The 14,583-nt window shown below is 39.2% G+C and overlaps 1 protein-coding gene across 1 annotated transcript in view; it reads left to right on the top strand.

The window, feature by feature from the left end:
- Positions 1 to 14,043, top strand: part of CFAP54 (cilia and flagella associated protein 54) — a 290,383-nt gene extending 276,340 nt beyond the window's left edge. The window contains exon 68 of the mRNA XM_019446503.2: positions 12,942 to 14,043. Coding sequence (XP_019302048.2) covers positions 12,942 to 13,061 — 120 coding nt within the window. The 3' untranslated portion in view covers positions 13,062 to 14,043. The remainder of the gene's footprint in view (positions 1 to 12,941) is intronic.
- Positions 14,044 to 14,583: the final 540 nt, after the last annotated feature.

The following is a 14,583-nucleotide window of genomic DNA, read 5'->3' as shown; positions in this document are numbered from 1 at the left end:
TGTCGCTTACAGCATTGGGCTTAAGGTTTCACATATTCTAGGGTAGGTGTTTACTAAGTATTTAAAATTTAATTTTACTAATATTATAATTGGTTAAGTTGAGAGTTGCAGATTTCCTTTCCTTTCCTTTCCTTTCCTTTCCTTTCCTTTCCTTTCCTTGCCTTTTCTTTTCTTTCCTTTCCTTTTCTTTTTTCTTTTCTTTTTCTTCTTCTTCTTCTTTTTTTCTTACCAGCCAAAAGCTGTCTGAATAGATTTTATGGGCATCTAGAATTACATCTTTCTTCTGTGAGACATTATCATTCTGTCCTCAAGTGAAGAGTCTCCTTTGTGTTTAAGTTCATGAGACATCCACTTAATATTCTTATATTCTTTTGAAGACAATGCCAGATGACATCAGTTCCACACTGCTTTTAAAACACAGCCCTGACTTTGATTCCATCCTCTCACTGTTCACTTCTAGCTGTCAAATTTGGCTAAGGGAAAAAGAAAGCCCTTAAGAAAAGGCCAGGCTATTAATGTGCTCTTCAAAATGCTAAGAAAAGGCTAAGCTGTTTATAGCATTTTCAAAATGCTCATCTCTCAGAGATTTGCCAGCAATAGTGTCAAGGTGAAATATGCTCTCGCTCATCATGGAACCGAGAGCCTTTGTGCTATCTGTGCTCAAAGTGCTGGTCCTACTCTTGTTAGACGCGCAATTTGCTGGTATAATGATACTTGGATATAATGTAAACCAAAATATAATCGCGAACCTGATACTGTGTGTTTACCATCTAAGTGGCAAGAGGTGTGTAGATTGCTGCATCGAGCAAGCCTGGCTTCATTCAGGATAGAAGAGCAGTTCAGAACCAAAGGGACGGCTTCCCGAAGTTTAGTCATTCTGGAGGACTTCGAAGGAGGTGAAAGGCAGGGGTCCCATTAGCAAATCTGTCTATTGCTTTTCAATGTGCTGAAAACTGAGTTAAACATTCAGTTTCACTTACTTCATTCATTTTGCTAAATGGTTTTGTCTTGATTAACAAACTGTGCCCTTAACAATGGGATTATCTTTTCATGTCAGGAGGGTATTGACCTTTGCCTCATATAGCTGAGTCAGTTGGCAAGCTTTGGAAAATCTCTGCACAAATGTTCTTTATATTAAAATAAATCCGCGAAGAGGAGCAGGTGTAAATTTACCCATTTCCCTCGTCAATACTTTGGACACTAGCCATTCGAGAGTTTTGCTCTCGTTCTGCCTACATCTCAGGCAGCTAACGCCTTTACGTTCTTTTCTGAACCACCTGTGAGAACACGGTATGGTGGACAAGTCACCCATCGGTTGCAGTCTGCTGAAGGTCTCCGAAGCAGTGTATCGGCGGATAAAAACGTGATTTAATTCTTGGTTCCACCGTCTATTGACTGTATGTATGGCTGTGAGCAAGTTACTTTATATCTGTGTGCTTCAGTTCCTGGTCTGTACATTCTCCTCGTGGAGAATCACATTAGAAAAGCACGCAACACATTTGGTATAGTGTCAGTGTAATGCCGTTGGTAAATATTCAGTACCCTGTGCTCGTCTTTATCTTTTCCAGCCTTAAATAATGTGAAATGAGGCTCGGGTTACTTGACCATTAGAAACTACCTTCATGAGTGGCTTTTGGCCTACCTAAATATTTGCTAATTTTCAACAGAGTAATTAGACATTTAATAAATGTATTATTCATATTATTTTTCCATCCTTTTTTAATTAAACTTTTTATTTTGAGATAATTATAGATTCACTTGCAATTATAAGAGATAATATAGAGAGATCCTGTGTCCCTTTTAGCCAGCTTTTTCCCAGTGGTAACATCTTTCAAAACTGTAGTGCAATATCACCACCAGGATGCTGACATTAATAGTCAGGATACAGAACAATTTTGTCACTACAAGGACCCCTCTTGTCCTCTGATAGATACCTCACTTCCTACCCCCCACCACTGTCCCTAATTTCTGACAATTACTAATCTGGTCTCCGTTTCTACAATCTTGTCATTTTAAGAATGTTATATAAAAGGAACCATACAGTATGTAACCTTCGGGGGTGTCATTTTTTTCACTCGGTATAATCCCCCAGAGAGCTGTTAAACTATACCTTGATGAACCAAAACATTCTTATGAACATCGGCACATTTTATTTTAGCCATGGAATTACCATTAGTCAACAGTGCCTGCTGCGATACCCGGCACATACCGCTGGCACACGTTCAGGGAAGCTCAGGACTGGATTTTCACTCCACCTCCTTCCATCCTTCCTCCTCCTCCTATCTGGCCTTTTCCTCTTTCCTTGCCCCCTTCTTCTGAGCACACTCTTACTAATATTGACAAACAAAGGCTAAATACTCAACTTAGGCATTTTAAAAAGAGTTCAGTGAAATGATTTAATGTGAAAATCCTTCATAAATTGCAAACTCTGTTAGACTTTCTATCAGAAATTGCTGGTCAGTGTTGGCCACGGTGTAAGAGTGGTTTGCAGCGGCTTGCTGTATATGCTGATAAATGAATAAAGAAGTCAGCGTGAGCAGTTTTTCTTTCCACACCATGCACAAGAGGTCTGCCCTCCAGTTTGCTACTGCAAGTGGAAGCTACTAACTACCAAAGCTTCTCATGCTTTGGTTCTAAGCAACAAAGTCCCAGGAACAAAATGCAAACTTTAGTTCACGTTCTTTATTAAGCCTTTGTTCTAAAAAAGAGCCTCCTGTTTCTAGTTTCCAGGCTATAAGCCCAGTGATCTCTTTCATAAAAAAGCATCAAGACTTGCCAAGTATTGTTCCAACTCTGGGCTTTTCAATTCTGTGTCCCAGCTCAGAAGCCCACAGGCAGACTGGACACAGCCCTTCAGGAGGGAGCCCAGCTTCAGGATACCCAGTTACAGCCTTTCTTTGCTGCTGAGATTCAAAGTCCTGACCTTTGAGTGGAGTTAAACCCTCACTCTGATGGAATTCTCCCCGTGTATACTATAAGGGAAGGACAAACTTGCTAGAGCATGGGTGTTTTAGACAGGATGGGGCAGGGGTTGCTGTGCTGACAAATAAACCCCAAATCTCAGTGGCGATAAAGGTTCATTTCTTTTTCAAACAAAGTTCAGTGAGGGTTGGACGACTCTCCTTCTACATGTAGCTATTCTGTCTGGACTACATGGGCTCCAACATCACCATTGCAGGGGAAGAGGACTGGAGGACTTCCCCAGAGGTTTTTAAGTAGGGTGGCCATTCATCTCGGCTGGCCTGCGACGGTCATAACGTATACCTGTTGATTCGGAATAATGCTTAAGAAACTTTCCTCTTATTTACTTTTATTCTCCTTTTATTTCCTTTTTCCTTTTACTCCTTATTTATGTCCTAGTTTAGGCAATAAATTAAGGTGACCATTTCCAAGAGCCGGTATGGAATGGCTATCATAATTTCCGTTCATAGCATATTGACTTCAACCTGATGTGCAAGGGTGTGGAAAATTGTAGAGAAACCAGTACATATTATAGTGAACACTGATAACTTCTGGAACAATAGTCATTTTACAGGAATGCCGTGAATTTTGATTGATTGACTGATTGATTGATTGTTTTAATTCCAGTATAGAATTATGCAGTGGTATATTCGTTTCAGGAGTTCAAGATAGTGATTCAACAGTTCTATACATTACTCAGTGCTCGTCATAAGCGTACTGTTAATCCCCTTCACCTACTTCACGCATCCCCCCCCCCCACCTCCCTTCTGGTAACCATCAGTTTGTTCTCTATGGTTAAGAGTCGGCTTCTTGGTTGGTGTCTCTTTTTTCTTTGTTCATTTGCTTTGTTTCTTAAATACCACATACAAGTAAAATCATATGGTATTTGTCTTTCTCTGACTGACTTATTTCACTTGGTATTATATACTCTGTAGCTCCAACCATGTTGTCACAAATGATGCTATGAATTTTTAAATAGAAACAATTCAATAACTTCAGTGACCCAAACTTTGTTGAGCAGATATAATATAAATAGGATGTTCTTATGAGCTAAACCTTATTATTTAATTACTTATGTGGTAGGCTGAATCATGGCCCCCCAGAGATATCCACATCCTAATCCCCAGAACCTTTTACCTTGTAAGACAAAAAGGGCTTTGCAGATATGATTAAATAAAGGACATTGAGATGGGGAGATTATTCTGGCCTATCCAGGTAGGCCGTAAGTGTAGTCACAGTATCCTTATTTGACATCAGTAGGAGAAGGCATGTGATGATGGAAACAGGACTGGAGTGAATGCTTTAAAGCAGCTACAAATCAAGGAGCACAGGTGGTCTGTAGAAGCCATGAAAGGCAAAGAAACAGATTGTCCCCTTACAGCCCCCAGAGAGAACCCGCCCTGTTGGCATCTTGATTTGTGCACAGTGAAAGTGAATTCCAATTTCTTATCTACAGGACTGTAAGAGAGCACATTTGTGTTGTTGTAAGCCACGAGGTTTGTCACAAATTTGTAACAGCAGCAATCAGACATGAATGTGCATGTAGGTTCTGATGTTCAATGTTTGACTTTAGATTTCTGTTTCTAGTTAGATACTATGATTATCCTTATATTACACGTGAGAAATTTAAGTGACTTGCCCAAGCTCCCTCAGCTAGTCCGTGTCAGAAGATCCATGCCCAGGCAGATTGAATGTGTTCCTCAGAATGTGTTCCTAACCACTCTGCCGCACCGCCTATCCCCTGCTGCCCAGGCTGGCCTCTAAGGTTCCTCCTGGCATGGCATGTGTGTCAACCACAGAATGTCCCTTCTCCCTGCAGCCTCTGTTCCCAATCCCACCTGACTTCAATCCCCTGCTCCTCCTGTGGGCTCCGTGGCACTCTGGACCCTTTCCCAGCTTGACTTTTAGAAATTTTATGGAAGCTTCTCAGGGTTCCGTGGGGCAATTTCTCAAGTAAAGTTAAGCTTAGGTGAAATTACTGAATTTCTTCATATTTAAGTTTATGGAAAGATATTATTTGAGGGAAGAAATTATTTCTGAATCTTCCTCCTAGTCTTTGTTTTCTAATTCTTCTCATACTCCAGAAGGGACACTGTTCCTCAGGGTAATCAAATAACATGATTAATAGGAGTTTTACTGAAAATGTGTTAAGCTTGTTCTACCATGACCCAGAAAAGCAAGCAGCATCTGGAAGTCTGGTATAAGAATTCTTACTTAGTTATTACTTCAAATCTCCCTTTGGCTTGTATCACTTGTATACTAGTGTGTGTGTGTGTGTATATATATATATATATATATATATATATATATATATATATATATATATAAATGTGTGTGTATATATATATATATATTTTTTTTTTTTTGCCATATTGCCAGTTGCTTGATGGTTCTATAGTTAATCGTTGAATTAAATATTTGCGCCTCTCATGGCCCCTCCACTGAGACCCCCAGATCTCCCCAGGACTGAAGAGCTTATTTTCCCAGCTCTGGGAAATGTACTGACAGTCCTGAGTTCTCAACCCTCTTCAGGAATGCCCAATGCCCATGGGGGGAAAAGAGATGGTCTCCTTTTGCGGGGGGGGGGGGGGGGGGGCGTCTGGTTGATATGCAATACAAAGACCTGACCCCCCTACCACAATTCAGAGCATCTCTGAAGGGTCATCCCAGCTTCAAAACTCCCTCTCCATGGGGTTGGCTGAGCCCTTTGTTGTGACTGCTCTTCTCTCTCTCTGCTAATCCTGCTTTCTTTCCTTTCCTATGGGTGTTGATCCCAAGAGCATTCCCTAATAAGCTTCCTGAAAGCTGAGTTCCATCTCAGAATCTGTTTCCAGGAACCCAAACCTCAGCAATGAGTTTAAAAAAAAAATGAAATCTCTGACTGACTGGTGATGAATACATGAGTGCTCAATTAATTCTTATTTATTGGAATTAGAAGAATTCCAAAGGAGATAGGAAGCATACTTTCTGGCTTAAAGTTTATTTCCTAATGAAGAAGTAAAGACAAAACATCACCCACATGTCACCCAATCATGATTAAAACTACATTCTACAATGTGATCCCTTAGTTCAACCACATTTTCTCTTGACCTCCATTTGACAGTTAATTTACAAACGAAATAAACTCTGTAAAACAAAGACTCCAGCCTACCTGCAAGCCTCAATAAATGCTGGCTTCCTTTCTTAGGAAAAGCTTTTTTTTTTTCAGAATAGAAAAACAAGGACTTGGTAAAGCTTTAAAACTATCTTCTCAAAATAAAGGCAGTGATGTAAAATGATATAATCACATATAAGTACTAGCTTAGAATTTATATTCTTGCATCTCCAGAGAGAGTGAGAAATAAACATTCAATTTTATAACACATTGAATACAGGCATTTCTGTTAAATCCTCCATCCAAGACACTTCTCCTTTAACTCCTTCCCAAAGCCCTGATTATAAGCACTGAACCATTGGCCATGAACTTGCATCTAGCCTTTATGCCCCATGCACTTCATTGTTGGTTGCCTAACTCATCCTTCCTGTTCTGATTAGAGCTTTTGATATTTTAAAGGGGATTTGCCCTGTTTGAGACCCTTTATTAGTTCTTTATATGGCGAAAAATACTTTCCTGGAGAGAGAGGGGGAGAGCAGCTGTTCTTTCTGCAGAATAGGGTGTCATATTTCAAAGACTCTTTTCTCTGGGCCTTAGTCTCTTGAGCAGTTAGAATAAGCCGGGTATGTACAGCCTAAACTCCAACTTTTTTCTTGAAGATCTCTTTTGGCCTTATAGGATTGTTTCTTGAATAGTTCCCTATAAAAAGCAAAGCACACACCCATAATGGAGATACCACTGCCAGCTCAATCGCTTTTCACTAAGTAGTGCCTCAGCTTGGCCTGGGAAGGGGTATGGAGGGCAATATCTGCCAAGGAGGAGGGGGGTGTAGGAGAATGTCCCAAAGACCCCAGAGACTCTCACTAGCTGAGCACTGCCCTAATTTACATAATACCAAACATGACTATTAGGGGGTTTTTCCTGACACCAACTACTTCTGCGATTCTCTGACACCAACTGCGGGTCTAACCTTTCGAGTCAGTTCCAATACTACTACCAGAGTTAGGGTAGACTTCACAGATTAAAGGTTTAATCCAAGACTGACCCCACTTTAGATGCTGGCTACCACCCTCAGATTCGATAATTCACTAGAATGAATCACAGAACTCAGGAAAGTGCTTCACTTACAATTACCAGTTTATTATAAAGTATACAACTGAGGAATAGTCCCATATAAGACATGCATAGGGCAAGATCTTGTGTGTGTGTGTGTGGGGGGGGGGGGGGACAGGGGCAGAGCTGCTATGCCCTCTCTGAGTGTCCCACACTCCCAGCACGTCAACGCGTTCACCAACCAAAAAGTTCCTTGAAATCTGTCCTTACGAGGTTTCTGTGAAGGTTCATTACATGAGCTCGACTGACTAAATGGTTGGCTGTTGTGATCAAATTCAGTCTCCAGCCCCCCTCCTTTACCCAGAGGTCAGGGCAAGGGCTGAAAGTTCCATCCTTCAATCACATGGTTGGTTTTCCTGGTGACCAGCCCCTGAAGCTATCGGTCCCCTACCCCACAGTCATCTTATTAGCATACAAAGGAAAATTCCCAAGGATTTTAGGAGCTTTATGCCAGGAACCTAGGACAAAGAACAATTACTTATTTCTTATTACACCATAGCTATAAACTATGAACATAACCTAAAATTGAATTTCAAACATACACCCAATGGATGTAGTCCCCCTCAATATGTCTTCCTTCATGGAGGCATTTTTCATGTATTCCAAAACATTTATGGCATCTTTTTGGGTATGAGGAGACAGGGTTCTTTAGTGTTGCCGAACAGTTTTTGAACTGACTGAAACATTTGGTTTCCTGTATGTGTAGGACAACGTGTCTGAGCAAACATTGTCCTTTACTAAAAGGTGAACTCTGTTCAAGAGCTCAAGGAAATGCCACGCACAGCTGAGGCTCAGTGGTGGGACAGTGACCGTGACGATAGCTGCGGTGATAATGATGGTTTGTGAAGAATCAATCCTATTCATAGACAGTGTGACATTTGAAACAATTCTCTGTACAAATGCTTTCTCTCCCATATCCCATCTTTAATTTCTAATTTTCTTGTTCTCAGCAAGGTGTCTTTATAATAATGTTATTTCTTTAAAATTTAATTTTAGAAGATTTCTACCATCTTACCAAAATGACCCTTGATCTCATATTATGTTAAGAAACCTTTATTCCTGTCCTATTTAAAGTTTTATTATCCCCAAATTGGAGTGATAAAAAAGATAATCTTGTTCTCGGCAAAGTGTGAAATGTCCTGTGGTCTCGCAGAGTTGCATACAACTCTCCTTCTCACCTTCTTAAGAGTTGGGTGCTATTTCTGTTAGATCGCGGAGGATAACGTCTACTGTTGTTAGTCATTCATGATACCAAGTCTTAAGGAAGCCAGTATCATATTATCCTTTCTGCCTTGGAATGTATATTATTCCCCAGTCTGAAAAAAAATATCCAATAAATTATTAACTTCAAAGACTCCGGTGACATATTGAGATAGACCTATAATGTGGTACAGAAACCTATATGTGAGAATGCTGGATGAAATCAGCATTTGTTTTCCTACCCTGAAGCTTTTAAACCTTTTTTTTTTTTTCATGGCTGTGGCTCTCTGTGTTTTAAAATTCTTGAAAGGAGGTGAAGTTAAATCCATCCATATCACAAAGCCCAGTTTTTGATAACCTGCTTACCTCTTACAAGATCAGGCTAATGTAACTGAGTAGTGGGAATTCCGCTTTCTCCCATTTTTCTTGGTCATTAACACTTAGAACCAACAAAAAGGCAACTGACACTGTGCTGAGAGAACCAAGAAGAATTCTCAATGTAGGTGCTCAATAAAAACTCATTGGATTGAGGAGAATCATAGATACTTTGAAGATGGTATGATTTTTCTTTCAATCAAGGAAAATTGTTGGAACAAAAGAACAGAAGTAATAAAATCCTTCATTATGATAGAATCTAGTTTTCACGCAGACACTTCTATAAAATATAGCCTTGGCAAATAACCTTTAACTCTCCAATGACTTTCACAAGCTCCCCCTCAAGACAAGCTCAAGTCCTGGCAATGAACCCCTTCAGTGTTTCTCAACCTGATTAACTTTTTTCCCTTCTTCATATTATTTCAGACTTCTATCCTTTCTAGGAAGCCAGAATCATCACCATTTCTTTAATACTGCTCCTTGCAAGCATAACCTACTTGAACTAATTTTCAGTCTGCTTACCTGCCAAGCCGTTCCCTTCCTTTCTCTCCACAAAGCCTTTCTGGATCCAGGAAAAGGAACCAGGATTCCTCGGTATGTTATCCAGGACAATCCAGACTCAAAGCTACTTACAAAAGACATAAAAGACTCTCCCACGATTCTATGATTGCTAATCCTGTCTCTATTGAATGGCAAAAAAAGAAATTCAGTAATTTCACCTAAACTTAACTTTACTTGAGAAATTCCCTATGGAAGCCCTAGAAGCTTCCATAAAATTTCTAAAAGTCAAAGCTGGAGAAGGGTCCAGAGTGCCACAGAGCCTACGGGAGGAGCAGGAGACCGAAGTCAGGTGGGATTGGGAGCAGAGGCTGCAGGGAGCAGGGACATTCCGTGGTTGGCACACAAGCCATGCCAGGAGGGACCTCAGAGGCCAGCATTGGCAGCAGGGGACAGGCAGTGCATCAGAGTGGTTAGGAACATGTTCTGAGGAACCAGTGTGTCTGAGTAAAGATCCTGGCTCTGACACTAGCAGAGGGAGCTTGGGCAAGTTGCTAAAAGTCTCTGAGCCTCATGGATGTGTTCACATTGTAACCATTATGTGGGCTCACTTTAAATGTCCAGGTATCAAGATTGAGTAGATACAGGTCAAGAAACATGACTAAAGAAACACTTTATCTTTTAACTCTATCATTTTATTTGAAATCCTATAAATTCTAATTTGCAAAATCTTGAACTCTCTGGGGAAAGGATGTAACTCTGACTTCCTAAAGCACATTCCGATTCTCTTAGTGTTTATAGTGTTGATGTATTTTGACTGTGAGATAAATTTAGCATTTTCACTAAACTTTAAACTTTTAAAGTTTTCCTAAAACTTTAAAACATTCACAATAATAACCAAATTATAAAATGCCCTGGAATAAACTTAACAAAAATAGTAGAGGACGTAAGTAAAGAAAAGGATGAATTTTAGTAGTAGACAGTTTTACAATGTCATTCATTAAATAACCCTGCCCCCTTTCCCTGAATTGAAAAGTCAATTAATCCTGTGTTTATGACATCCTATCATCATTTCTAATTAACACTGCATGGGGATTCTCAGCCAGTGAAGTAAAGAAGAAAACAGAAAGGAATAAAGTGTGAGAAAGGAAGGAAGAAAGTTCTTATTCTTTATAGACATAGAAAATCCAAAATTGTCTCCTAGGATGAATAAGCGAATTTAGTGAAGTAGGTATAAACATATGAATGTACATATAACTTTTATTTCTATATAGCAGAAAAAAGTTATAAGTGAAAAAATTTTAAAGCTATCATTTGCAGTAGTATCAGAAAATTTACACAGACATACAAAGGATGTGGAATAGCCAAAGCCATTACAAAAAAGAACAAAGCTAATGAAGCTATACTTTTAGTTGTCGAGTCTTATGAAAGAGCTGTAATAATAGTGTGAGATTAAGTATAGATATAGACCGATAGAACAAAATATAGACCAGAAAGAGATGCACACATATGTGGTCCCATGGTTTATGTCAAAAGTGACTTTGAGGTGCAGGGAGGAAAGAACGGTCTTTTCAACAAGTAGATCTACGTCAATTTGGTATCTATGTTAATTGCCATAACCTATTTGGAAAGAAATCTGGCAAGAAATGCTAAAATGTGGGGCACCTGCATGGCTCAGTTCGTTGAGCATCCAACTCTTAATTTTGGCTCAGGTCATGATCCCGGGTTCATGAGATCGAACCCTGCCTTGGGCTCTGTGCTGAGCATGGAGACTGCTTAAGATTCTCTCTCTCTCCCTCTCTGCTCCTCTCCCCTGCTTGCACTCGTTTCCTCTCTAAAAAATAAAAATAAAAAAATAAAGGAAGTGTTAAAAATGTAAAGGGTAAACACCCTTTCACTAAACCAAACGATCTTAGGGAATCAGTAGTACAGAAATAAAAGCATGTGTACCCAATGATGTACACGAATAGACAAGCATGTACAAAAACTAGAAACAACCTCTGTGGTAAGTGATTGAATAAATTAGGATGCGGCCATCCCATGCATTGTTATGTAGCCATTAAAAAGAATGTGTTCGACCATATTAGTAATGTGTAGCCTTTATTGTGTGTTCATTGTGTGCTAGGCACTGTTCTAAGTATTTATGTGTATAAATTCATCCCATCCTGTAACAGCAATATGTTGTAATAACAATTGTAATTACAATATTATTTCTGTTTCATGGATGAGGAAGTTAAAATTCAAACAGACCAAATATTTTACTCAAGCTCACATAGCTGGTGTGTGCTTGAGGTCTGAGTTTGAATCACAACAGTCTTACTCCAGAATGCACACTCTTAACTCAACGTAGTTATTCTGCCTCCCTGAATTGATTAAAGAGGGATTCTTCTTACATATTGGTAACTAAAAAAAGCAAATAATGGAAATCTAGTTATCCCATTTCAAAAAACAAAGGAAAGAAAAAAGGGAAAAGAAAAAACCCACATGAATATACATTTGTTAGAGGATTTTAAAAGTTTTGGAAAGATACTCCTGAAACTAGGAATACTTATTACTTCAGGATTGAGTGAGAAAGGAGGACATTATTAATTTTTTCACCTCTTTATTATTTTAAGTTATAGACAAGTACTGGAATACTTTTGTCATATTTTAATCCAACAAAGTGAAGAAAAAAATAAAAGGCAGCCTCCACTTCTAGATTCCCTGAGTTTTCTTAAGAATAAAAGTTTCATTTGGTGCGCCTGGGTGGCTCAGTTGGCTAAGTGTCCGACTTCAGCTCAGGTCATGATCTCGCGGTTTGTGAGTTCGAGCCCCACATCGGGCTCAGAGCCTGGAGCCTCCTTCGAATTCTGTGTCTCCCTCTCTCCCTGCCCCTCCCCTGCTCATGCTCTGTCTCTCTCTGTCTGTCTCAAAAATAAATAAAACATTAAAAATTTTTTTTAAATAAAAAAAGAATAAAAGTTTTGTTTAACAATTGGACAAGAAATTAATAAAACTTTTCTTCTAATTTCTTACCATAATTTAGGCCCACAAGGATCTAATCTGTTATGGTCATTCTACATGACATTTGCTCATTCATCTTCCAAATTATCTACATCTGCATAAAGTAGATTCCCAGGAAACATTGTTTCCATTCCTTCCTGTTTATTCTCTCCTTCTTGCCTCTCTCTCAATGAAATAACCAGTGCTGTGATCCTAAAAGCAGTCTTATTTTCCGTCTTTTGTTCTGTTCAGGTGACTTTGGCTGCACTGGTTCTCTGCATGGTCTCCCCGTGTGTCTTTCAGAAAGAGTAAGCTCCAAACAGAATTTGCTTCACTGTGGCAGGATTTAAGCTCAAAGCGAGACAGGGAGATTTTCAACTGGACAACCTGTTAATGGAAGAATGCATTTCATTAGGAACAGGGCCAAAGTCCTACCTGTAGAATCATACGCAGTGATTATAGAAATGCAAATAGTCCATATTTCTAGAAATAACTGCTTTTTTATAGGCTAATTTATGAATCTTAATAGGATATAAAATGGTATGTGTGATATTTCAGCAGTGCAGAGACGTGAAACTTTGCATTTTACCTTAGGCAAGAGTTAAATATCTTTCACATAAAATCATTATATGGAATTGGTATTTGTGTGTTTGAGAACTTTACTTCAGCCAACAGTTTGAAACCATGCATTTCATGAACACTTTTTGCTTCTTCTCAGGTCCCATTTGCTATCTCGCTGCCATCTATATTCAATCTTGAGAGACTTTTTGATCTTGCTAACGGTTGTATTATATCAGGAGGAAGCCTCTTCAACTGGATGGTGTCGATTATTCCCTAAACACTCTTCACATGTTAACCTTATAAAGGATTTAAGTGATACTGTTTTTCTTGGTTTAAATACATTTTTGGAACTGTCTTCTCACAACAAGCAAAATAAAATTGTTTCTTACACGAGCTAAGTTTCCTCAAAAATTATGGTTTGAGTAATGTCTTAAATTGTATCTGAATTAAATAACAGTGCTGTTGCTTATTAAAACAATCTTACAGAACTGTTCATAGAAAATATGTTTGTGCAAGGTGCAACTATTCCCATGGTCATACAGTTCACATACAGGTTGTCTTTAGATGTGTCCATAGAACAAGATTGGATTAAAACAGTGGTTCTCAACTGGGGGCAATTTTGCCTCCAGGGGACGTGTGACAATGTGTGAGGACATTTTCGATCGCTGTAACTGGGAGGAGGGTGCTACCCACCTCCAGTGGGTAGAAGCTAGGGACGCTGCTACCTATCCTAAGAGGCCCAGGAGGGCCCCTCCACGACCAGGGATCATCGGGCCCAGAATGTCAATAGCGCCAAGAGTGAGAAACTCTGGATTAAACCTCAACATGTGGTCGGTTCAACTTTGGAAGCTTGTCTATGTGGTTTGGAAAGAAATCTGTAGCAAATTAAGACCTTTCATATTTTATACTGCTGGGAGCCACATTATATAAAATTTTAGAGCATGGACTATGGAATTATATAGACCTGAGTTTGAACAGTAACTTCACTACTTACCAGTTCTGCTCCTTTAGGAAAGTAACAAATTCTTTAAGCCTTTGTTTGTTTCCTCACTTGTAGCATGGGGCTATTAATAGGATTGCTATGTGAATTAAATTAAGTGAGATGGTGTAATAAGGTACTCAGCGCAATACCTGAGGTGGTACTAATCACCGTGCTGGGAGTTATCATGTCCCTGCCAAGGTGGAGGGGGATCAAGGTGATGGGAGGGTCACCCATTTTCTTTAACATTGAAGAAAGCTATGCCTAAATGCTTCCTACATGCCAGCCCATGAACAGCAACAGTAAAATGAAAAAAAAAAAAGAGTAGGTATAACTAAATGTATTTTTCTAAAGTTAAATGTGGTTAATTAATTGCCCTTTATCCTGAGATTATGAATTTTCTGCTTCCTATTGGTGTTAAACTGGCTTTTCTTTTATGAAGCAGTGGTAATAGTAGCTGGTAACTATTTACATTTTTTAATGTTCTTACTTTATAATAAAAGAAAAAAGTAGCAACTGTATTCTGGCCCCTGGTTTTTAAAAAATTCACACAGCCATGCAGTTCCAAAGTCCAGGAACAGCCAAGGTAGAATTGTCCTAGAATAGTACATGGAGAAAATGAACCTGAAGCAAGACTTCTAATTATAAGAATTTTCACGGTCAGAAATTTGCTGGTAGGGAGGATGCTGTAGGAGAACAGACGCGTAACAATGATAATGAATATGGTTTGTATGTCAAGGACTTTCTTGCTACCTATCTGGAGTGGACAGTCATAATGGAAAATGAGCTAAACTCTAAGAGTGGAACTAGACTGAAGGCT

The sequence above is a fragment of the Panthera pardus genome, unplaced genomic scaffold (assembly GCF_024362965.1).
Source record: "Panthera pardus isolate Hobbes unplaced genomic scaffold, ASM2436296v1 HiC_scaffold_6, whole genome shotgun sequence".
Classification (NCBI taxonomy): Eukaryota; Metazoa; Chordata; class Mammalia; order Carnivora; family Felidae; genus Panthera; species Panthera pardus.
The sequence above is the reverse complement of the archived record's forward strand: the minus strand, read 5'-3'. Positions and strand labels throughout refer to the sequence as shown.